The sequence below is a fragment of the Rhinolophus sinicus genome, chromosome 12 (genome assembly GCF_057876585.1).
Source record: "Rhinolophus sinicus isolate RSI-liver-muscle chromosome 12, RSI-T2T, whole genome shotgun sequence".
Taxonomy (NCBI): domain Eukaryota; kingdom Metazoa; phylum Chordata; class Mammalia; order Chiroptera; family Rhinolophidae; genus Rhinolophus; species Rhinolophus sinicus.
This window is the reverse complement of record NC_142512.1, coordinates 14,554,073-14,579,581: the sequence shown is the minus strand read 5'-3', so window position 1 is coordinate 14,579,581 and position 25,509 is coordinate 14,554,073. Positions and strand designations below refer to the sequence as shown.

Here is a 25,509-nt window from a genome sequence, read left to right as displayed (position 1 = left end):
TTCCATGGTTAGGGAGACAAAAGGGAAAGGGAAAATTTAGGGTGGAGAGTGGGATTGCAAAGGAGAGATCCTGGAATTGGTAAATGCTCAAGAAATGCTCTAGCTTAATCCCTTCTCACCATAATTCAGTGTAAGGGATTGCTATCCACGGGGGTTGGTAGGAAAGTTTTACTTCCAAATGGAGGTGACACCCAGCAGAGCCATTTTCTTTGCTTTAGCAATAGCGTCAAATTGTTTCTTTTCTTAGTTCCCAAAAGAAAGATGAAAAAAACCTCTCCTTTCTCCAGTTTTTAATGCAGCCTGAGTTGCAGGATCTGAAAAATAGTCAGTGGCTCCTAAGCACTACCAGAGAAAGAGAAATAAACTTAGAAGTGGGGGTGGGAATGGATTAGGTTTTTCCAAAAGGCAAGCAGAACACTTTTCCTTTTGAGCCAAACCTCTTCTTTAAAAATTAAAAACTGGAGGTCACACACTTTGCTGCTTGCCTCGAGCTCACTCTATCAGTCCGTCTGTCCATCTGCCTGCTAGTAGGAGGCAGGTGATGCTTCCGCTGCTAAGCCTCCCCCTACCCCCACCATCACGCCATCTCCCTCGTACCTCTGTGGCCACATTCTAGGCCCCCCCTTGCATTCCCGACACTGACTCACGCATCCGAGGAAACATCTCTGCCTGGAGGAGGGCCGTGGGCACTGCTGATTCTGCCAGGTTGCCCTGCATGGCCACCCACAGGCTCCTGGCCATTTCGTTGCATTTTATTTCGGTTAAAGCATTTCCTAGCTCACGCTACTCACTGAACCTTGTAATAATAGTTCAAGGTAGGTTGTACATTTCGCTGTTGGGGAAACTGAGGTGTCGTTCAGCAAGTCTGGGGGGGCAGAGTAGGCTACAGCTCACTTTTTTCAACCTATGTCATGTGTGAGATTTTTATGGATTGGACTCAGTCTTCAGGCAGACTCAAACGCCCCCACAACCTCTGATTTCCCAGGAAGTTGGGTCCATCCCTCATCCTTCTCCCAAGACCTTGGAGGCAGGGACTCCGCTTGTCTACCAGAGGGGGGTCATGGGAGGGGTGATGCCTGATGGCCCAGCCCTCATTCCCGAGCCAGCACATGCTCCTGGAGTGTCCCGCAGCCAGGCATAAGAGTGGCTCATCTTCAAGGTTCCTTTCAGCAACTGCTTCCAATGGCTCTTGGATTAGACAGGCTCTGAGACGCCTTGGCTCCTGCCGTCAGCACTTCCTTCAGTTTAGGAACAAAAGGAAGCCAAACTCTGAGTCCCCGCACACGTCTTCCACCCCCAGAGTCTTCTTTGCTAGCTCCTGCTGTTGCGACTGTCTGGAGTGGATTTTTGGGTAATTGTTGCCATGGAGACCCTGTCCTGGGTTGCTGTGCAAATGTGTCCCATCTTTCTCCTTATTTGGTGTGTGATATGGACTCTTGAAAAGTGGTGACGTTGAAGGCTCTTGAGCTCTCCCCCTTGCCCTCCAGGTTGGTTTACCTGAGCCAAAGCTTCTTGGCAGCCTGCTCCCTATTCCTGTCTTCTCTGAGGCCCCCTGGCCAGTCAGTGCCAATGGAAGCAAAGTCCTGGACATCTGGACCAGGGGACGTGCTCTCCATGGGTTGAATCGGGTGGCCCAGATCCAATGACATTTGACAGCAACTGATCCCCAAAGCCACCGTCCAGACTCCTAGACCCATCGGCCCCTCGATGGGGCACAGAGCCACAGCTCCCAGCACCTTCCTCCATGAGACAAAGCCCACCTAAAAGCTGAGGAGTTGTTCACTCAGACCCGAAGCCCACCCCACTTCCGTAACCATCACTGCGCACCCATCCTTGCTTCAGAATTCTGGCTTACCGCCTTGCCTCCATTTCCCCTGAGTGCCCATCCTCCCACATGCAGATGACTGGATCATGAGCACCATTTTTATCATGTCTCCTTCCTATCCAAGATCTGGCCTCGTCTCGCCATTGCGTTTTCTGCCAAATCCAGACTCAACTTGCGTTCAAGGGCTTCCATCAGTTCGCTCCTCTCCCCTAAACAAACTGGCCCTCATGTGCTCTCCGCCTCATGTCTCCTCACCTTTGCTCTCTGCTCCCTGTAGCTCCAAGTCAGCTCTCCGAGGGCAGCCTCGTCCACCTCACTCACAAGGCCTTTACTCAGGCCACCTGTCCTTCTTGAAAGGTTTTATCTGACTCTTTTGGGGATCCATCAGCTTCTTCAAGACCCAATATTGGCATCCTTCCTCTCCAACTGTTCATAGTGCGGCTGTTGTTTAAAAGGCTTTAGCATTGGGATGGGGGCGGGGCGAGGGGACACAAAGGGAAAGTAGCATATTGACTAGAGAAGGATGGTGGTATCCTGTCCTGCTGGCCCTGTCAGCTACACAGACGGCTCCAGGGCCGCCATCCAACAGGAGCCACGAGACAGTAAACACATGCCACCCCCGGGTGTCTACTCAGACTTGACAAGCTTCCCACTAAAGGATTCATCATTACACAACATTCAAGGAACAAGGGAAATAAGAAAGACTGAGAGGCAGAATTCTGGCCTTATGTGGGGAGAAATTTTCCATTTACATTGCTACACAGCAGGGAACTGGATGTGACTTAGAACGTTGCAAGTGTTGTTGAATAACAGATTCTCATCAATTTTTCCCTGAATGTTATGATGGACCCTCCTGCTAACTGCTCACTTTTCCCTCTCTTTCCCCCCCCCCCGCCCCCTCCATTCTCTATATTTACATGGGTTGTAGTTCAGACCATATTTTCTTGTGTTGCAATGAGGCTGGGAGAAAAACTCTTTAGTCAGTGGGTGGGAGGGATAAGACAGACACAGCTATGCTCAAATGATAAATCTAACCAAGTACAGCTGGACCAAAGTGTTAACAAAAGTAATCACAGGTTTAGGAAGGACGATGGAGTTAAGGCCTGGTTTGAAAGGCTTCTTGGCAGAGGTGAGTGCCGAAGGAATGGTTTGGTAAAGAGGAGAAGGGATTCCAAGCCATGCACTACCTCAGAGGTGAGCTTGACTTGAGACGTCCATAGACAATTGGTAAGTTTTTTCCTTAATGAGTCTTGTTCAGATATCAAGTCCTTTCAAGCTCTTATTTGACTCAAGGTGGTGTTTTTTTTTTGGGGGGGGGGCTCAAAGTTTATTTGGATTAATATTTATTGCATGCCAGCTTTGCATCTACTATCTTATAGCGTAGCTTGAAAGGAGAGAAAGACAAAAACATGGTATTGGTCTTGTGGAGCGTTTCCTTTAGGGCTCTTTCACTGAAAGACACAGAAACCCAATGTAAACCTGCTTAAGTAGAAAAGGGATTTATTGGCTCCCCAACTGGGAAGTTCTGAGGCTTCAGGCATGACTCAATCCAAGGGCTTACCTGATATTGTTCTCTCTCTCTCTCTCTCTCTCTCTCTCTCTCTCTCTCTCTCTCTCTCTCTCTCTCTCTCTCTCTCTCTGCTTTTCTTTCCTCATGGAGGGCTTCATTCTCAGGCAGCCTCTCCACATGGCTGGAATGAAAGCCTCCAGGATAACGTGCCAGTTATCTCACAGAGACAGTGATCAGTTAAGATTAGTGCCAAAAGGTCGCCATGCCAGCTGTTTGTTCCTTTTGAAACCCATTCCCAGAAGTTCCTCCCAGCAAATTCTCCCCACCTCTTATTGACTAGATCTGAAAGAAAGTCTGGAAAGGCAAGTATTTTCAGCTGGGCTTCCTGCTAGACCTACAAAATTAGGGTTTTGTTAGTGAGAATCAAGGAAAGAACAGACATTGATCAGGGAGCCAGAGTGTCCATGGGAATACGAGGAAAGATTCTGATTGGCTCTGCATGGTCATGTGGTCAACCTGGACCCAACACTGTGGCCTACTGGTTGGTCTTTGATTGGCCAGGCCGGCTTCAGGTGCTTCCCCCCACTCCACCCCCACCCCCACCTCTCGTTGGAGGAGGCAGCCATAGCTGAATTCCATGGAAGAGATTTTCTGAAAGGAAGGAGCGATTGTGTTACCAGAAGGGGATAAGGGCTTGAAGTTCAGAGAGGGCACGCTGGGCAGATAAACAACATATACCCCCTACAAGAATTTTCCAATATAGAAAGAAACTATACCAGAAAATAGCTTCAGGAATCTCCCTCTCTCCCCAATACAATATGTACAAAGTTATGTTGCAGGAACCAAATATAGCCACGCTTAGAGGATGCAGAGAAAAATGGCTTAAAGGGAAGACTTCCTGGCGGGCGTGCACTTGGAGCTGGGCTGTGAAGGAGGTGATGTTTAGAGAGCAAAAGCCCAGAAGGAAAAATACCTTGCAGAGGCCAGGAACGGAGCTGGCTGGGACAGTGAGGGAAAGTGGGGTGGACGGCCAGCCCTGAGTGTTCTCCCATCCTGCAGCCGTGGAGGCTGGGTTTCCTCCCTGAGGCTACCTGGGCCCCAGAAAACTGAAGGCTTCTGTGTCCATCTGGGTCACCAGCTGGCTTTGGAGAAGCTTTGATTAGCATTGTCTTGACCTGGGAGGTTGGGCAGAGGGGGACAGGGAAGATCTCCAATGCTAAGCTCCAGAGGAGAGGAGGGAGGTGGCTCTGCCTCGGGAGTAAGAGGGAGCCACTAGGAACAAGTTCCTCACCCAATTAAGGTGTGATTATATGGTCATTTTCAAGGGCTATGCCATTACCAGGCACCTCCCAGGAGGTTCTAGCTGGCAGATGGACAATTCACAGGCAAACCTGGGATCTGGAGCTGTGGGCTGGTGTGGCAGCTGGGGGAGGAGCCCAGGCTCAGATGGCTGGGGTGGGAATATTTAAGGATGAAAAGGATGGGTAAGGAGCTTGCTGTTGCCATGGAAACTGACTCTGGGTGGATAAGACATATCCAACTGGTAACCCATGGGGAGAACGCCACCCACCACCAGGCTTCACTGTGGACCATAAGCAGGCACCTCCGGAACCCACCATTCCAGCTGTGCTCATGAGCTCTCCACTTCAGTCTGCATCCTCTTAGGGACATCACAATCTGGCAAGGTGTGAAGCAGTTCATGACAATGTCTGAGAGGTCTGGGGAGATGCCTCCAAACCAGAACAGCCTTTGTCATGGCTCCTGCCACCCTGACTTAGCTGTGTCTGGCAGGAATATGGTACAGTGCCAGGCCATGGGAGTGTAGCTGGGGCAAGGGCCACAGACTAGGGCGAGGACACACAGGCAGAGGGAAAATGCCCATGGGCAGCATGGCAAAATGACAAGAGCACTGGATTAGGTCACCTCCATTCTGATTCCAGATCTGTTATTACCAACTGGCTGAGTGACCCTTGGCAAGTCATTCTCCCTTGGTGGTCCCTAAGACCCTTTCCATCTCTGCTTTTCCTGTGCTCTGGGATTTGGAACTCAATAGTTTTGATCCCATCAGGCCCACATCTCAGCCAGCTCACTGAACTCCCCTGCCATGGCACAGGATGCCCCTCTTAGAGACGGGCCCAGGCTCTTATCAGGCTTCTGTGCAGGGTCTGAGACAGGCGAGATGCTGGGGCAGCCCCCGTCCTGCGCCTCAGCTCAGGGGTGTCCGAGAACAGAGGGATGTTCCTGAAGCTCAAGGCTGCCCTCTGCGTGCTCCAGGAGATGCTTAATGAGCTTCCTGTTACAATTACTCTTCCGTTTCCAATAGGTACTATTTTAATTGGGCCTTTCCCTGGGATACGTATGAAGGAAAAAGCAATTTGTGCTGTGGGATTTTGGCTCTAGCACTGGGCATATACTCACAGATTCAATTTTCTCTCTCCTCCTCCTTTCTTTTCCCCTCCTCTCCATCCCCCCTCCTGGCCCATTCACTCCCCCATCCCTGTCTCCTGGGCCATCTGCCTCCTCCCCACCCTACATGGGGCAGCAGTGAGTGTGGGTTGAGGTCCAGTAGACAGGAAAGAGGACCCAAGAATCTTGCTGGAGGAGAGGGATAGGAAAGAGAAGTGATTCAGGTACTGTTACCAGCTCCTGTGGACTCTTTCAGACACTGAAAAATGTTAGAAAGCCAGCAACTAAAGAAAAGGACCCCAAGTTCCTACAGTAAGAAAGTGACTTCTTGCCTGTCTTCATCCCATGCCACCTCCAGGAGGCCCACTGATTCACTCTGGGATATGGTTTTCTGTCTTTGATACACAGTCATCCCAGTTTCAATCAGTATTTATTAAATGCCTACTGTGTGCAGAGGGGCAGGGAATGGAGTTGGGGAAAGAGCAATGAGCCTGCTCTGACTCACTGTGTCTGTTCCCAAAGCCTGAGCTCCAGCCATAGGAATCCCTGCCCCCCCCAGGACACACCCTTTTGCTCTACACTGTTTCCTCTGCAGAGACCTTCCTCTCAAGCTGTACTCTGACTCAGCTGAGATTCAGCTCAAAAGCCTCCCCTAGTGTCTCAGGTGAGTAGATGCTACATGATACCTATGGTGATGAAGTTTGTGCATTGTATTGTTGTGAGCTAGACGTGTACATTATTCAAGGGGAGTGTAGCAGACTCTACTTTCCAAAGATGGCTGTGCTCAGGGGTTTATCCCATCCCATGTGCTCCTCTTAACACTGTGACCAACACATCGGCCGAGGGGTGGTGGAGGCTTGTGACTGCCACATCCCAAGGAGTATGGCAGAACTGTGCCATGTGACTTCTGAGGGTTGGTCATAAAAAGGATGCAGCCCCACCTGGGCTCTCCTTTGAGCCATGTACCCTGGGAACCCAGTCCCATGTTGTGAGGAAGCCCTGATACACAAAGCTGTGCAGGTGTTCCAGTGGACAGCCCCAGCCACGGAGCTCAGCCCCATCAAGCACCAGACATGTGAGTGAACCTTCACGTAATTCTCCTCCCCAGCCTTGGAATCTTCCAGCTGAGGCCCCAGACATCATGGAACAGAGACGAGCCATCCCAGCCATTCCCTGTCCTAATTCCAGATCTTCAGAAACCGTGAGGACCTCGTTGAATTAGGTTTGTATTCCCAAGGCCCAACCCCATGACTGGCACACAGTGGGTGCTCAATTAGTCCTGAATGAGGGAATGAATGAACTTTAACAGCCAACAATTCCAGCCTCTCCTACACCCCCTCTCCAGAGTTCCACGCTCTCAGGGAACCTAGGCAGCCCAAGCCTGCCCTCGATGGCTGAGGGCACTGAGCCCTGAATCAACCAATCCAGCCGCCTGCCCCAGAGCCACGAGTTCTTACTGCCTAAGCTGCATTGAATTGGAGGGGGTGGTACTTGCAGCCCAGAGCATCCTCACTAATCCATATGCTTGATCATTCTGTCCTCTCTGCAGTTCTGTGAAGGTCATTATTACCATCCCCGTTTCACATACAAGGACACTGAGGCTGAGAAACAAAGACGGGGAGCGAGGGCTAGTAAGTAATAAAGTGAGGATTGGAATTCAAGTCATCTGATGCCAAGCTCAGTACAACTAAGACAAAAGCCTTCTGTCTAAAAGACAATGGTTCTAAAACGCACACATCAGAATTACCTTAGACACCTAAAGTAGTCTAATTCAGAGGTTTGGGGTAGGCCCCAGGAATCTATCATTTAAAAAGTTTCCCAGCTGCTTCTGAGGCAGCCTGCCCAGCCCCTGGAAACTTAAAAAAGGGGTCATTAGTTATCACAATGAATGCCAAATTGCTTTATAAAATATAGTTTTCTAAATAAAACAAATCTCAACTTTATTCAATTGGTGTGTTTCAAAAACAATGGGTGCAAGTCCAAATTTGTGAATCAAACCCATTACAATTCTTCAAGGCAAAGGACTTAGGAAAACCCAGCAATGAAGCGAGCTATACAATTGACTCTCCTACCTACTTGGTCTTTGAGTTTGGCTTGTCTTAAGGTTGTCACACCTCGAGTAAATTCCACAGAATGGAGATATCCCCAAGTTCCTTGACAACCCATCTTTCTTAAACCACAGAAGGCAAACCTTGTACGAAAAGCCTGTACAAGGTTGTAGAGGCTGTCTGTCTACTGGCGATTGTTGCACCAGCTCAACCTAAGAATTCACCCTGACGTCACTAAGGGATGCTCTTTCTCTGGCCTGGGACCCTCCCCTACATTCTGTGGACTGGAAAGTACCCAGTTAGGCCAAGGTATGTTTTTCAAAGACACACTGTGGCGGCTGTTCCCTACCCAGGATGGTAAAGACCCACCTACTGCCCCCAGTTTTCTAAAGTAGGGAGAATGGCTCTGAAGTTGTAGCATGAAGGAAGGCCTTACTTCTGGTTCAAGTCCAACAATTACCATAAAGGCAAGCGTGGAAATTCCCTGGTGTATACTACAAATAGATGTCACATCAGCCAACGGAGGGCAGGGTAGGGGGAGGTTCGGCCTCCTGGAGTTCAAGTCCAAATGGCTTAGCTGCTCCTTGTACACCTTCCTCTAAAGTGCACTGTCTGGCAGGATCTTCAGGGCCCAGGGGATAGGACAGCCAGGTCTGTGTCGTTTAAACACCTGTTTCATGGACTGCTAGGAGCCCTGTGGTGGGTCCCTAAGATGGCAAGGTTGCCGGGTGTGAGGGAAATTTCAAACTGCCTCTCCAAAGTGAGATCTGGGGCTAAAGATGCCTCAACCCCTTTCTTCACCCTCCAAGCCACTATTTTCATTCTGGCAGGACCCTCAATCCTTTTATGAAGGGGTCAGAGATTTCCCCCTTCTTGGAAACCCATGGCCCTGTTAAGTCCAGAGGGGTAGGAGCAATGGCAATCCCACTAAAAGTGTGAAATCAGTACCTAGGAAACTCATGTTAAACATCCGTGACTATTAAGAAAAACATTCACCAAAAGGGATCTATGCCACTGTGTGGCTGAAAAGACCGATATTGCTACAGAAACAGTTGGGAGGTGAGTAAAGGAGATGGAATGGAACACACACAGAAAAGGGAAGGAAAACAGAAGACAGTCCAAGTAACAGGAAACAAAGACAGGAAGTGGGGCATGACAATCAAAGGTGCGGTTAATACTGACCGGCTTTCCAGGATTTCTGGGAATTTTTGAGTGCTACTTTATGTCTGGCCATAAGGTTACTGAGCCTAGAGCTGGTAGGGCCTGAAATGGACGGAACAAATATGCTAACCATGTCTTCCTGGTAATTTCAGTTATTAATCACAAATGACAGACTGGCTTTACAATAAACTCCACACTACACCAGGGAGTGGTACAGCCTTAGTCCAGGGTTGGTCAGAGAAGGAAAAGGGTCCTGGTCTGGAAAACAGTGTCTCGCAAGGACACCAGGGTGGTTTCAGGGTGGCATCTGCCCACACTGGCTGGGCAGAATGGGGACTTGGCTGGCAGTTCCTAATACATTTCAACAAAGAAAGGAAGAGAGCCAAAGAATTAGAGATGCTAAAACTAGACATAAGACTGTACGTGACAAATCATGAACCTTTGGTCAGAGCTACTGTGTAAGGGGTAAAGGCCCACCAAAGCCTGGGCATGGGTGCCAGGGTGCAGTCTTGGAACCTCAAAAGCCTATCATTCTATTAACTACCCCCCAAAACACAGTGACTAGGGTCTTCAGACTCAACACTGAACATGCCCAGAACAGTAACAGTGGCCTCACTTTAGGAAGGAGAAGCAGCCAACAACTGTGATGGGAAATGTGACTCGTCAGCACGGCATCCATGCCTGTTCCTCTAGGTAGTTGCTTCCGGGGAGGGTGACAAGTATTAGCAGTGTCGTTTTGGGAGTGGGGGAGGCTGCTAGTAGCAAGAGTATGCGAATCAATCCAGTACAATGTGCACAATAAAAGGAGACCTCTTCCATCCTCCTCTCCGCTTCTGCTCCAGCGTCCCCAGTAGGAGCCAGAAAGACCGAATGGTGACAACGTGTGAGGAGCCCTGTCCATAAGGCTCACCGTGAAAGCCTTCCCGGGGCGCACATGGGCTATGTGGACAAAACCACCAAAGCTTTTCTTTTCCTTCCCCTTCCTTCATCATCACTTATCCTTATCCTTACATCACTTCCTCCCCCAGAAAGAGTGAGAGTGAGAGAGAGAGATCAGGTACTTCTTTCATTTCCTAAGCACCATGAATCTTGATAGCACTAGCTTCCCCTCCAAGATGTCACAGAAAACAGAGCAGGTTGGAAACTCCCACGAGGTTACAGATCACATTGACTTCGGAGTGGCCTTCACAGTTACAAGGGACACACATTTCAAAAGGGAGCCTCTGGGCAGCGCTCCCATTTTCACGCGCACACACACTCACACACACTCATGCACTGGAACGCCATTCAGCTGCTGGGCTTGGCTGGCTCATGTCAGGTACTGCACCACGAGGAACATGACCACACAGGTGACGAGCATCCCCCCGATCATGAAGGACTTGTCCTGGAAAGCCCGCTTCTCAATGAGCCGCATCACCGTATTGGACAAGCCCAGCATGTTGGCAATGTCCAGGATCTTCTTCTGAGTCCCCTGGGGCAGACAAGGAGAGAGACGGAAACAAAGATCAACGCGTTTTGCAAAGGTGGGTCAATGTCAGTATGAGATGGGACTTGTCCAACAGACAGTTTCTTGGTCACGCTGAAAACACATCACTCTCATATGGGCAAATGACTTCTGATCAAGGTAGCAGATCAAGGCAAGGGCAAAAGAAAAGTCTTTTCCATACATGTGCTGGAACAACTGGCTACAGAATAAATATCACACACATATATAAGATACACACACATCTCACATATAGTATATATATGTATGTGTGTAAAACAATGATCCTCAATTCACATGAAACACGAAAATTAATTTCAGATGGATTATAGAATTAAACATAAAAGCTGAAACTATAATAAAGCTTGTAGAAGAAAGCAGAGTATCCAAAACTAGAAACAATCCAGCTGCATATCACCAGAGGATGAACATGTACTTCATAATACATTTAACAAAGGGATACTCCTCAGCAATAAAAAGGACCTAATTACCAACATGTAACAATACGAATGAACCTGGAAAACATTCCTGAGAAGAAGAAGCCACACACAAAATAGTCATATGAATACATTTATATGCAGTTCAATAACAGGCAAAACTAATTTATGGTGAAATAAATCTGAACAGTGGTAGCCCGGGCGGGGAGGGGTAGACTGACAGGGAAAGGGCACAAGTAATCTTTCAGGGGTGACGAAAATGATCTTGATACAGTGTGAGTTACAAAGGTGTGTGCATTTGTCAAGAGTCCATGACCCATACAATAGGATCTGTATACCTCCCTATATGTACATGACACCTTAATAAAAAATTTTAAATTATTTTATATTTAAAAAAAGCAACATCAAAAAACATTTGCCCTACTCCGTAGCTCCAAAATCCTTGCTATCAGATTTCTGCTCTATTTTGCAGAGAAGAAATCTTGGAGATTGTACTGAGTACAATGTGTGGGTCAGAGTCCATGTTTAGGAGACGGTTTGAAGTGGCCCAAGACGGAACGACAGAAACACAACTGACTGACACCACACAACGACATAAAACCCCTTATATAATTGTCAGCACCCCCCACAAAAAACAAAAGGGTATTTCATTCCTAAACCACCCAGCCTGTCCTTCTTTGCTTTCTAATTTTCATTTTTAAGCACATTCAATGCCTTATGAAATAAATGACTGCTGGGCAGACACCAAATTACACCTATACACATTACCAACTGTATTTGTACGGATGGCATCTAACTAATGCCCACACCCATTTGTTTAAATGAACAACACATTAACGAGCAACTGAGAGGAGACTAGACCGGTGAGAATGACACGAGGCACCACAGACAGGAATTCCCACCTCCGTTCTGCCCAGACCGCTGATAAAGTCTCACGGAGAGGGATTTCTCCAGTCAAGCTTGATTACTGCCAGCGGAGACCAGAGACATGTTTCTTCCACAAAAAGGGCGGTAAACGTTAGACTTTTCCTAAAGATTATGCTTCGCTCTAAAAGCGCAGATCATTTCCTCACTGCCTGCAGTTCAAGTATCAAGCTATGAAACATCACTTGAAAATTACTATAAATTTCAAAAACAGTATTTGTTTTCAACCACGAAATAAATTTCCCCAAATCAGGACCCAGCTCCTTCATGCTCTCTCCCACTTTCAAGTGGTTAAACCAGAAAATTGCCTGACAGGTGCTGTGGGAGGCAGGCAGAAGCAATCAAGTGACAGAAGATAGATGGTCATGGGTGTGCAGAGGAAACCGGGCTGGAAACCTCACACCCCAGCCTCCGACGGCCTCACCAGGCTTCCCAGACGTCACTTCTGGTGACCGTGCAGGGAGGGGCAGGAGTGGCGTGCACTCCTCAGGGATAGCGGACTTCGGCAGGAAGCTAACGTTTGCTTTAACAAGAAGCTCTAATCCTCCCTGGTCGACGTTGTGTCGTTTTGGGAGTTGGGGAGGCTCCTTTATGGTCAGTCCTGCCCTAAAAGGGTTTTTCTGAGATGTGGGAAGGCCAGTAGTTTTCTATAGAAAGGGCAGATGAATCAACACGTATCAGTTTAGATCACACAGGTGGCTGTTCTGAAAGGGGGGCGCCGTGAAGCTGTCAGAGACCACACTTCAGACCATCAGCACTGCAACCTTTTGGCCAAGGCCAAGCCAGAACAGCCAGCGGGAACGGTGCAAGAACCAGAGGAGCCTAACAGAGAAGAAAAGGCAAAGCGAAGGTCTGGGGTGGCCTGTGTCCACGCTCCTCAGACCGTTACTCTCCAAATGAGATCCACTGCACAAGTCTTGCTAATTCCTGCCTCTGCATCATTACATTCACTTAGGAAAAACTCTATTCCTTCAAGACCTCACTGGGCTTCTCTGAAAGCTTTCTCTGATCACTCACTAACCCAGCTTGTTCCAAAAGTTCCTTTACTTGGCTTCCCCTTAATATAGTGTTCAGTATTTGCTTTTGTCCTTTAGCAATTTTAGCCACAACTTATTCTCCAATTAGACTGAGAATAAGGATAGAAGGAACTGTGCTTTCTGTTGAAGGCCTATGGGTGTTCAGACGGGACTATTCTCCCAAGCAGGCAAGAAAAGTCTGTACAGAAGGGAGAGAGACAAAAACTAATACTGACCAAGTACTTTCCACTTTGCACGCTCACTACCCTAAGCTCCCTTGTTCCTCACCCTAACCTTACGAGGTGGTTACTACATTATCCCCATTTTTGAGATGAAGAAACTGAAGCCCAGACGGTGGAATAACATGCCCAACACCTCACAGAGCTGCTAAGTCCGGCGGCATAGATCCCTACCGAGTGTAGAGCCAGCTCTTAACCATCCTGCGGGAGAAACACCACAACCAATCCTAGGCTCTAACACTGGCTCTAACTTTACGCTGACGTAGATACACTCACACAGACTGTACACAGAAACAAGTCACGACCAGCAGTAATACTGTTCTCTTACCGCCTCCTGACAATCACAAATTCTTTTGCCAACCAGGACCATTTTTACCACTTTTCATCATCACAAAGACATTAAACCACATTTTCTTTGCTATTCAAGTGAAAAATCATTTTTCATGTACACATTTTCAATCCCGCTTGCTCACACAGGCTTTTCTCACAGGAAGGAGTCATAATTTTTTCACACGTTTTATTCTCAGCATCTTAAGTGCTGTTCTGCATTACAGCTCATGCTCACAGGAGCACAAGACTCTAGTGTTTGAATGAGTCTATTAGAGGCTTCATACATTTATTTGGCAAGCATTTGTTAAATGCCTTTTATATATAAATCTTTCTTACCCTCCCACCTGAAAGGCCATTATCTCTCAGAAAAACGTATGATAACTCCAGATCACAGAATAACAAGGAGAAGTTCATTCAGAAAGTCAGTTTTTATTAATAGCCCACTGTATTTACAGCATCACACCAGGCTGATAAGACACAAAATAATTCTCAGCTATCATCTCTGGCCTAAAAGAGGCCTGAATAACCAATGCCATTACTATCAAAAGCCCACCCAACATCTTTTAGTGAGTCGTACAGTTCATGACACTCTGAAAGTCGGCTATCTCACCACTACACTACTGACACATCTTCATCACACTTTTCAATTGTTAGTAATTGGTGCTGGGCGGCTTGCTCTAGAGAAACAGAAACTACAGAGGCTCATCCTGAAACACCTGGGGAAAGTGTGGACACAGCGAAGAGACTTAAATACCTGCACAATGGGAAGTGATTGTGCGCTTTGAAACCTAAGACCTCTAGAAAATGAACATCTCTATGAAAAAAAACAAAATACCAAAATAAATAAATGAATGAATGAATGAATGAATAAATAAATAAATAACAAAAAACCGCCCTTATTTGCTGGACTATATAATGCAGGACACCAGAAGGCCAGTCCACTCTACAGCCATGTGCAGGAAATGAGCCTAAGCCCCAAGGGCAGGGACAAGAGCGCTCTGCAAACTCAAACACGCAAACCTACAGGCCACTTTCAAACACGCTCAAGTCAAGCAATCCGTCTACAAATTCCTCCAAATGGCTGCTCAGATGAGGGATGAAAACATTGTAATGCATCTGACCCTGGAACCACACACACACACAGCATACTGGCCATTGCCTGAAGGCAGCTTGGAAATGCTGCCCTCACTACAGATGGCCGAAGTTTTAATCATCTGTCTCTATCTGATCAGAAAACCGTTTCCAGCATGTCAACTGTGACCTCTCTGCAGTGGCCCAGTCACACCAGGTAATTTTCACCTCTGCCCATTTACTCAAGTTAACTGCTTCCTCTTCGGGTTTCTGTGTTAGAAAAGAGATTCCCTGCGTAGGTACAGTCTCTGAGGCAATGCACAAAGTCCACTGCCATTTCCAGCTGGTCTCCTCCTCATCAGCCTGCTTCAGACACCCCCTAAGAGGATGAAGCTCAGAGACCTGAGCGCCAGCTCCAATAGCTGTCACGTACCTGCAGACCCCCATCCAGGCCCCTGGCTTACACTGGTGGTGAAAGTGCGAGACAGCAGCTCCTCTCGCTGTCTCTCCTGCTGCTCCCTTGTGTATCGCCGATGCTAGAAGTTTCTGAGAGCAGTCTGCAGGTCTGGACATCATACTTTAACTGGTCGACACGACTAGAATTGAAAGAGAGAGAGATTCCATTCCAGGACCCCAGGGCGGCACAATTTGCGGTCACCAGGCTTTATATTCAGGAGAGAACACATTTTCTTACTTCTCTCTACACCACTTCATGCTATCCCTCCCCCAAATAATCGGAGTTTGACCAATGATGTTGAAACTGAAGAAGTAGCTTGTGGTTAAAGTAGGGCTGCAGCACACGAGAACCCAGCAGCTTGACTTAAATACCTGCTGGTCTCTGATTCTGGATGCATGACAGGGAACAGGTGACAGGAAGCAGGCTCGATGACCTCTTCCTGACCTGCTATGGATTATATCGCTCTCCTGGAAGAAGCCCAAGGCCATCTTTGGAGTAAAGCATCAACAAAGTTTCATAAAACTTTTGGGAGCAGGGGCTGGGGTGGAGGTTGTGAGAGTCGTTTCATTTTAATTTCAAGGGGGAGTATCAAACATTAGATCGGTATTTCATTACAAATAGACCAACTAAAGTGATTAAGAGCAAGATTCATTTCAACCCAAGAACGGAACGAGAACCAAAGGGCAGAGGAAATGCTCTGGCAGCACTAGGCTTCAAGTGGCCATGGGTCTGGTCAGAAAAACAGCACCGGAGGCAGAATTTCAAAGTGACACAGATGGGTAAGGAGACACAAGACTTCTGAGCCACTAACCTCACAGGCGTTTTATTGTGAGAGAGTATCACTCAAACAGAACTGTGCGCTTTATGGAGACTTCATCTTTGCACAGTCTCAATTTTTCAATGTGTAAATGGAGATTCACACTATTTGATAGCCCCCCCCCCCCCGGAGAAGGGCCTGTGTTGGGGGCCTGGGGGGTCACAGCACTCACAGTTTGGCATTCTGTCTTTTGTTAGGGGGCTCCTTGCTGGACAAAATCTCCAGACGTTCTACATGGCTGAATATCTGGTCTATGCTTGCTTGGATTTCGTTTTCTATTACTGTACAAAAAGAAAAAAATAAGAATCGCTGGAAAAGAGACAGTGAACTTAAATTAGAGTGATAAATCAAACATAATCTTTTTTCCATACCCAACAGACTCAGAGATATGTGTTTCAAAAGGAGAAACATGCATACACTAATGAATAATGGAAAAAAATTTAAGTTATACTAACAGACTCTGTAAATGTCGTTTCAAATATAAATAGCATTTAATGCCATAACAATGCCAATTTTTTAACAAGCTGGGTAAATCTGCAGAAATAAATTTCTCGCCTTTAGAAAATAAAACAAACATTTAAAGGTTGTACAAATAAATTTTTGAAGCAAAATGCAGTATTTTCTGATACAGAAAGAGGTCTCTTTTCCTTTGCGATTATTCTCCGATATGGACTGTAAATATCTAGTAGAAAGACCGACAATTGAATTCCCTCCAATCATGAGGGTAAAAGAAAGCACAAAGGGGAGGATTAGTAATTGAACATAGAGAAGCGTTCCCTTAAGGCTTTCCATAAGAATGTGCAGGCTGTTGGAGCCCCCAAAATAGACCAATATTGTTAGGAAAGGCCCAGGAAAGAAGCCACAGAGGTAAAGATATGATAAATACAGTCATTTTCCTTATCCCTTGTGATAAAGAGTCAAAATGACCTCTTTTCCATTCCTAATCATGTAACAATGAGATTGTTGGGAAAGCAAACAATGTCGATGGACACAAACTAAACCGTGCCCAAAAGAAGGCACCCAGAATGCTTCTTGCCCCAGAAAGAAATGACAGCAATGTCACTTTCCTAGGTCAGCGAGAACAAGGGGGGGGCACGGAAGCAAAACAAGAGGTACTTTTGAGGCCTCAGAAAGGAGACAGGAGGAAACAGGATAAATGGGCATGGTGACAGCCAAGCAGTGAGGTGACCAGACAGTTTCTGCAGTGTGTGGGTCAGCAGGAGTGTCTGCACGGCCAACTCAGGAAAAGGACCTTTTCTTATGGAAAAGAAACTAAAAACACAAAGCAGCTGTCTTCTCCAAAGAAACCATGGTGTTTTCCAAAACTAATTAATATTGCCATTCATTTCTGAATAACCGTCCTAAAAAGCCATGGTTCTCAGCTCAGAAGAAATGACCAATTCCAGTTGCACATCTCTGACTTTGTGGAGCAGATTCCTCTAAGGACTAGGTAATTAGATTAAGACAAATGGCGGGGGGGGGGGGACTTCCACTCCCACGGGGCCATGTCAAGTCGAGTGGAAGGGCAATGGGGGTGAGACTTGTGGGATTCCAAAGCACAAGCAGGGAAATCGGCGCCTGTGCCATAGGATTTTCTGTGCCCTAACAACAGAACTCTTTCCACGCGGAATCAGTAAGCCTCCGAGCAGAAATGCAGTCAGGAAACCCATCCCATTAGCACCGCGTCATCAGAGAAAGGACTCTGGTCTCCACAGCTAATTACTCACAGTGCACAGACTGCTTGCCTGCCGTCTCCAGTGTCCCATGTGACACTGGATCTCATGGACCTGCCTATCAAAGGGAGAGGGAGGAAACGAGTGAGACAGGAGCGATCACAGCGCTTTAGGCAGGAAAGACGTTTCCGACGCCAACATGTAACTGACTGAAACGGCCAGCATCACTGAACTGTAAAATGTGTATGTGGCACTTAAGGCCACCCGTTTTGGCATGCTTGTAATATGGTAACATTAGTATTAATACTACCGATTGGCGGCATTTACCGAGTGCTTACCACCTCTGGGACATTCTGCAAAGTCAATAGCCTATGAGGAAAGTACATTGTCATTCTCATTTTATAAATAAGACAACTGAAGTCCAGAAAGGTTATGTAACTTGTTCAAGGTCACAAAGCAAATGATAAACCTCGATCTGGACCCAGCCAATCCCACTCTGTTGTTTGACCCAATGTGCTGAGCACTAGTCTGTACTAGGGGGAGCCAAAGGGCAAGAGAGATATACTCCTTGTCCTTGAGACGATGTAATTAGGAACACAGGCCAGAGAAACAAGAAACGTCCCAAGAAGACTTAAGAGAACACTCACACATACGAGCATAAACAAATAGAAATCTGACGAGCTCAGCGCAGTGGGGCCAAGGCAAGTGATGGAAAGGGCTGGGCCGAGAAAGAGGAAGCTGGAAGGAGTTTTGTAGGTGGAGTTCTCAACATCATTTTGAAGGGAGACACAATTTGGTGACGGGAGATATGGAGATGATATGCAAAAAGGCATACAAGGCACGTCATGTGCGTCATGAGCAGGCTGGCCTGCCAGGAAGAGGGTCGGGGGTCAGACGGGAGAGGGGATGAGGCGATTAGTTGGAGGAAACCATCAGAGGAAGGCCCTCAAAGATAGGAATCTCCTGTTTGGGAAACATCTTTCCCTGGCAATGAGGCAGCTGCCATCTCATTTGGAAAAGCAACACTGCACCCTGGCCCTCTGGCGTGGTCCGAGACATCAGGCCCAGAGCACTCTCCGGAGGCTCCCCAGGGCTTGGCCAAGGTCACCCTCAGAACCCTTCCTGGGGGTCCTGGGATGAGTCCTCGCAATATTCTTACACTACCCCCAACAACCACCTCCTCGTGCTTACCATCTCTCGGTGTTAGAGCCACATGCAGGGGGCCTGCTGAGTTCTTACAGGATCCCCAACCCCGAGGGAAAGGCCAGCACCCATCCTCCACCAGGAGCACCACAAACTGGGGCCCCAAAAGCACAGACACAAGCCAGGACCCAAATTTGCTTTCAACTTGCCTCTAGTCTTTTCCAGGGCTTCCCTGCAGCCTCTAACCATGATCCATGGCGCCAGAAGCAAGGGCAGCCCTCTAATGACTCCCACAGCGCTCCTGGGCAAGACCAGTGGCCCCGAGGGGTAACTAGAGGTCACCACTGGAGTCTGCGAGACCAGACTGCACTTCAGGAAGGCCAAGTCCGGACATTTAAGAATGGGGCACGTGAAGACATGGAGGCAGATGTAGGCATGCCACTTGAGGTACAACATCGGGATCGGGGTACCCGTAGAAACAGCTACAGAGGACTGGATGGTAACACTGACAGAAAGGACATTAGGGCTTTACTGGAGGCCTGGATGTAGGCGGTGAGGGTAATTTTCAGAGGTAGCTTACCAGAGAAAATCTGAAAATTGGTGACATTATTGGTAGGAACAGGAACGTCCTAAAAAAGGGGGGGGAGGGGCAAAGAATAGCCGAGACACTCTGAACAGGCATGAAAGGGATGACTTGTCCTACCTGCTATAAAGACTATCACAGAGACTTACTTCAAACGATCTAGTAGTACGCAGAGACAGACACAGATAGACAAACTAACCCCTAACCCTGACTCAAGAGGAAGAATACAGGCCAGGCCAGAAACCGTCCTACATATTTGGGCATTTGGTGACATAAATCCATGGGAAAATAATGGACTTAGATAAACACCGAAGGCTCAGTTTGTTACCCACAGGGAAAAACGGTACCTCACGTAATATACAAAAAGAAACTCAAGATGGTTTACAACCTAAATGTAAAAAGGAAGGCTTTAAAACTTTCTGAAGAAAATATAGATAAGTATATTAAGACTTAGGTAAAAGATGGATTTCATAAAAGAAAAAACAATACTACCCTCCCAAACTACCACAAACCACAGAAGACTGATACATTTGACTGAATTGAAACAAAAAACTTTTCTACACCAAAGGCACCATAAATAAAAAGACAGGCAAAGACTGGAAGATACCTGCAGCAGATAACAAAAACTAATGTCCAGAATATAATGGGCAAAGGGCAACTGACAGAACAGGAAACACAAATGGTCAATAAATACATGAAGAGATACGCAACTTTACTAGTCATCAGGCAGATGCAAATTAAAAACAATGAGAAAACACATTTCTCCCATTAGATTGACAAATATTTTAAAGTTTGATAACACATTGATAAGGACGGGGAGAAACAAGAACTCTCACACATGGTAGGATTATAAACTGGTAGAAACAACACTTTTAATAGATTTCTGACAATAACTGAAAGTCAAATACATGTATATGCTACGACCCAGCATTCCACTTCTAGGAACATGCGTGTACTCACCAGGGAAGAGAATGGCTGTGGAGCTTTCAATTCTACTGGTGTCTTTAAATCAATGACCTGAAGCATGTGTACTAAATAAGCCCTAACACATGGCTTATTCTCTATTTTTATATGTTTGAAATATTTCATATATAAAATAACTAATCATAATAATTTTTCAGATGCAGAGTCAATGGTTTAACAAGTATTATCATTCATTTATTTACTCACTCAGCCATTCACTCATTTATTCATTCAACAAAAATGTGAGATATACAATCACAACAGTCCACAAGGGCAAGAGGGAAATAAAACCACAGGTGTGTCCATAGTGGGAAAGGAGCGACACACTGAGGATACCACAGTAAGTTTATACTGATTTCAAGAGGCATTTGATAGTTTCACATGCTACCTTCTGATCAATATGGAGTGACGACACTACAGACTGAGGGAGAGATTCCCAGTGTGCCACCACGGCCCTGCCTTGGGCTCCATGTTTTGTTCAGTAGTTTTAAAAATCAACTTATGTTTATGAAATTTGCACAATTCTGGGCTATCATGAGGGATCCTGTGCAACAAAACAAACATTAACATTTTCCATTTAGGCTAAAACAGTAGGATAAAATTTGTCCCGGATGAAAAGTATTTGACTTTAGATTTTAAAAAAAGTCAAATGCATACTCCAGAATGGCATCCAATTCTTGGAGCAATCTGTTAAAGGGACCCTATCAATGAAAGGTTTCCCCCAACAGGAGATGGAACAGGATGACTGAGGAAGAGTTTAGAAGTCAAATCATAAAGAGAAACAGTCAAAAGAGCTGGTGATGCTAAGCCTCTTGGAAAAGGAAAGGAAAAACAAAAGTAAAACAGGCAGCTGCTGCTCTTTGTTTTATCTAGAGTTGACCTACAGGAAGAGGAAGGGGCTTGCTCTCTGTTGCTGCTCCTTAAGGGAGACCCAGGACTAAAAGGTACAAATACATTTCAAGATGACAGATTTCAGCTCAATACAAGAAAAAAAAACACACAACAACAACAACAACAAGAACAATTATGAACTATCTGTTCAAGAAAAGGAAAACACACAAGAGCTTCTATATGTTTAAAGGGTGTACAAGGCCTGCCCTGGGTGTTATAGAGGCTCTTCCTGACCAAAGTGAGTTGGCATGGAAGGTCTTGCCCGTGCCTTTCACTTCCTAAATTCTATGAGAACGGGGACAGAGATGAGGCCAACACCCACAAAACCCCATAAACACTCAGCTAGCTTCTACTATTTTCTAAGCCCAAAAGAATAAACTTTAAGAAATTGCAGGGAAACAGTACTGACTTTCCCCATCCAATCTGTTTGCTTCGAATGAACTAGAAAAGATATAGCCAATAAAGTGATTCCGATCTCTACATTTCATGCCTGAGAGGAAACATATGCAAAACAACAAAGCAAGTACGCATGGCAGGGTGGGAGCTCCTACATGCCAAGTGAAAAATCTGTTTTAAACTGAACTGGGAATTCGAACACACTCGAAGCCAGTAAGGAACATGACACACAAGTATGCATGGCTTGGGTGTGGACACTAGAAATCAGACATCCTAGCCGCATCCAGCATGGGGTCCTTGATGGGCTTGGGAGATGACATAAGCAAGCAGAGACCTAGTGGCAAGTAAGCAAGGGTCACTGTTGCTGATTTTTAAAAAAGGGTCTGTAGATCTAGGAAGAATTTTAAAGCAGAATTGCTTTTAAAAGTCTATCCATGCTGCCTCTGACCACCATAAGCAGGAAACAAAGTTTTGGAGTTAAAAGATCTGGGTTGAAATTCTGGTTCCACTATTTACCAGCTGAGGAACACAACAAATTATTTAATTCCTTTGTGCCTCAGTTTCCTCAACTGTAAAGTAGAGATATTAATAATCACAATTACTTAAAGGGAAGTAGATCCAAATCCAATATAAGAATGCTGTGGAAACTATACATCCTGGACAAATGTGTTGTTTTTACTTGAGTTTACAGCAGTAAAACCATCTGGTCACTGTCACCTCACCCACCTGGCCTCTACTATACAGTATCTAGGCTCTCATCAGTGGGGAAAAAAGGAAAAACTAGTTGTGACATAAGGTAATAGTTCTTAAACCCACCTGTTCATCAAAATCACCTGCAGAGTTTGTTAAGAAATAGAGCTTCTTGTGTTCCAGACCTACTGAATCACAACTTCAGGACTACAGAGGGGGCAAATGGGGCACCTTTACAACCACTGGGATCTCAAAATAGAAGCCTGGCTATTGGCTCCTCTATAAAGTTCACTCTAATGCATTAAGTGTAAAATGTTTATTCGGCTTATTTTTCTCCCATTCATTCTTCAGGCAGCTCAAGAGTTTTTAAGATACCTAACGTTAAAATGTTTATCTAATTGCAATGTACTTTCAGGGACACAGCAAGAGATAATCACAAATTGGGATCAAAGTTCCAGTAAAATTAATATGTTCCGTTACTGTTGTGTCAATTCAGCTATAATCATTGATTTCCGAGAATGCAGAAGTTCATTTCTGATGCTCACAGGGTTCCATGTGTTTCCTTTGAAAGATACTCAATCACTACTATTATGGAGCTGAAAGGAGCCTTACAGCTTAACCAGCCCCAAACAATCATTTTACAGATAAAGAAAACGAGGCAAAGAGGTCTAGAGCAGGAACTCCCACTGGTTTAGTATTTGAGGAGAAAGGCAGATCAGAATATACTGCAGCATGAAAGAAGGTCAACTCCTTGAGGGGAGGGCTGTACTACCAGCACTGAGAACGGTGCCTGGCACATAGTAGGTACTCCATATTCGCTGAATGAATCAGTGACTGCGTAATAGAGGGCCTAAAAGTGACAGCCCAAATTTGGCCCACTGCCTGTTTTTGTAAATAAAGTTTTATTGGAATACACTCAGATCCATTTGCTTACATATTGTCTATGGCTGCCCTCGTGCCATACCAGCATAATTGAGTAGGTGCCACAGAGACTGTTTGGCCTGCAGAGCCTACAATATCTATTACGTGGCCCTTGACAGAAAAAGGTGGTGAGCTCTGCTATGGAGTCCAAGGGTAGGTTGTTTGTTGGAGGCCTGCAAAGGTAAGCAGTTCATCGATACTCCACAAATCTTGTTTGGGACACCATTTAGTATTCCTCTTCTCCGGAAGTTTACACAAAATTGAGCTACCGAGATTTTTCTGTGATCAGCTACCCGCTGCACTGATAACAAGTATAGTCTGAGATTCTCTAAATAAAATTATTCTTGAGAATAAACTGGTCACGGCCTCCCCAGCAACATCCTTTAACCAAATCAACTAACCAGATGAGGCTGTATAAACTTTAGGCACACTCAGCCCACTGTGCCTTACTACCATCTTTCCCTGAAAATAAGACCTAGCTGAACCATCAGCTCTGATGCGTCTTTTGGAGCAAAAATTAATGTAAGACCCGGTCTTATTTTAATATAAGACCAAGTCTCTATAATATAAAATATAATATAATATAATACCTGGTCTGATTTTAATATAAGATACAGGTCTTATACAGGTCTTATACAATATTATTTTTATATTATATTAATTTTTGCTCTAAAAGACGCATTAGAGCTGATGGTCTGGCTAGATCTTATTTTCGGGGAAACACAGTATTATAAAAGATCTACCCTTTCTTAGTAACATGAGCATAATTTTGTGCTTCATTCCTTTTTCAATTGACTCACAAGTCTAATTTTTTAAGTTCCTTTCTGTAATTTTTATATGGGACAAGGGCTCTCCAGCATAAGATCAAATTCTGTCATTTTAATACCTTTACAAAGTAGGGTCTATATTTTCACCCACCCAAAGCAAATACTTCATCACTAAAGTAAAAAGAAATCCCCAAACTTAGAAAATGAGAGTAAGAGGATCATCATCCTCTTAGTCCTAATGCTTCAGAGCATTTCTTTTGTTGTGAATTCATTAGGGAGGTAGGCCCTATTTCATTTCATTTTCATGAGAACAAAACTACAACATAAAATTGAAAATTGTTAGAACAGGATAGGTATAGATATGTACTCCAAAAAACTGAAAACAAAGACTCAAACAGATTTACATCAACGTTCGTAGTAGCAGTATTCGTAACAGCCAAAAGGTGTTAATAACCCAAGTGTACGTCAGCAGATGAATGGATAACAAATTGTTACACACACACACACACACACACACACACACACACAAGGTTATTTAACCATAAAGAGATGCTATTCTGATACATGCTGCTACAACACAGATCAACCCTGAAAACATGCTAAGTGAAATAAGCCAGACACTAAAGGACATACATTGTATGATTCCACTTACATGACACCTGGAATAGGTAAATTAAGAGACACAGAGTAGAACAGAGGCTACCAGGGGCTTGGGAGGGAGGAATAGGGAGGTAAAGCTTAATGGGTACATGAGTTTCTGTTTGGGCTGATAAAAATGTTCTGGATATGGATAGCTTGTGTGATGGTTACACAATATTGTGAATGTACTTAATGTCACTGAATTGTACACTAGAAATGGTTAAAGTGGTAAATTTTATGTTATATATATTGTACAAGAAAAAAATGAAATAAATTATAACTTTTTTTCCAAAATAACAGATAAAGCATGGTCCCTATTACCAAACTGAACTCAACTATATAATACCTATCTTTGCAAGTTCCAAAAATGCAGGGCAATACGAATAAAGGACACTACCAAGGAATTTAAGTTATGAGTAGCTAAGTCAAAATTCAACTTCCTTAGAGGTCATCTGGAACTTGATATGAATAACAAGTAATAACACTTAATGCTACTCATACAGCAATTTCTTCGCACCAGAAAATTTGGTCTTTAGTATAAATCAAATAAGAATAAAAGAAAAAAATCAAAATGTGGCAGCAACAAGATTACACTCAACCAAAAGTAGAGACTGATTCCATTTAGGAGCTGGGAGCTATAATGAAACTTTTTCTGACATTAGCCCAGTGATGGATCCTTCTAAGTTGCTTAAGCTGATCCTGTTAGTACTGCTCGTTTTACCCTCCATTTCATCCTGCCACTCGTTAGCTCTTTTTGGGGGACGTTCTCTGACTTTCTCAACTAAACAGTAAACTCCTATGTGCAGGGGCCGTCTCCCCACGAGCTCTACCAACCCGCAGCACATTGATTTGGTAGGTGCGAGACAAAGCATTATACCCTGTAGGTGCGACTTTCCCTTCACCTACTCTACCCAACAGGTAGTCACGGCCCACGATCACAGCAGCCATCCGCCCAACGTCTCAGGACCCAGACCTCACCCTCCATCCGAGCAATGCCGAGCTGCCCCCGGCTGCGCCCCGGCCGAAACTCGGCCTCCACACTGGCGGATGCCTAACGCTATAGCCCGGGAGACGGGCCTCACCCAGCCTGGCTTTACCCCGCCCGTGCCCCGACGCGGC

General features: G+C 45.6%; 2 protein-coding genes across 3 annotated transcripts in view; one reads left to right on the top strand and one right to left on the bottom strand.

Moving 5' to 3' along the window:
- Window positions 1-7,684, top strand: part of LOC148756470 (reprimo-like protein) — a 20,369-nt gene extending 12,685 nt beyond the window's left edge. Inside the window, exons 3-4 of one of the 2 annotated variants that reach the window (XM_088801955.1) lie at window positions 6,337-6,405; window positions 6,850-7,684. The gene's annotated coding sequence lies outside the window, so the exon portion shown is untranslated. Of the gene's footprint in view, window positions 1-6,263; window positions 6,406-6,849 lie in introns of both variants that reach the window. The other variant, XM_088801954.1, reaches the window with a different exon arrangement.
- On the bottom strand, window positions 7,653-25,509 carry LOC148756469 (Golgi SNAP receptor complex member 2-like). The gene is given in 5 exon segments (XM_088801953.1): window positions 7,653-10,421; window positions 14,915-15,015; window positions 15,018-15,046; window positions 15,897-16,005; window positions 25,369-25,509. Coding segments are annotated over 5 exon segments (408 nt in total). The 5' UTR covers window positions 25,376-25,509; the 3' UTR covers window positions 7,653-10,259.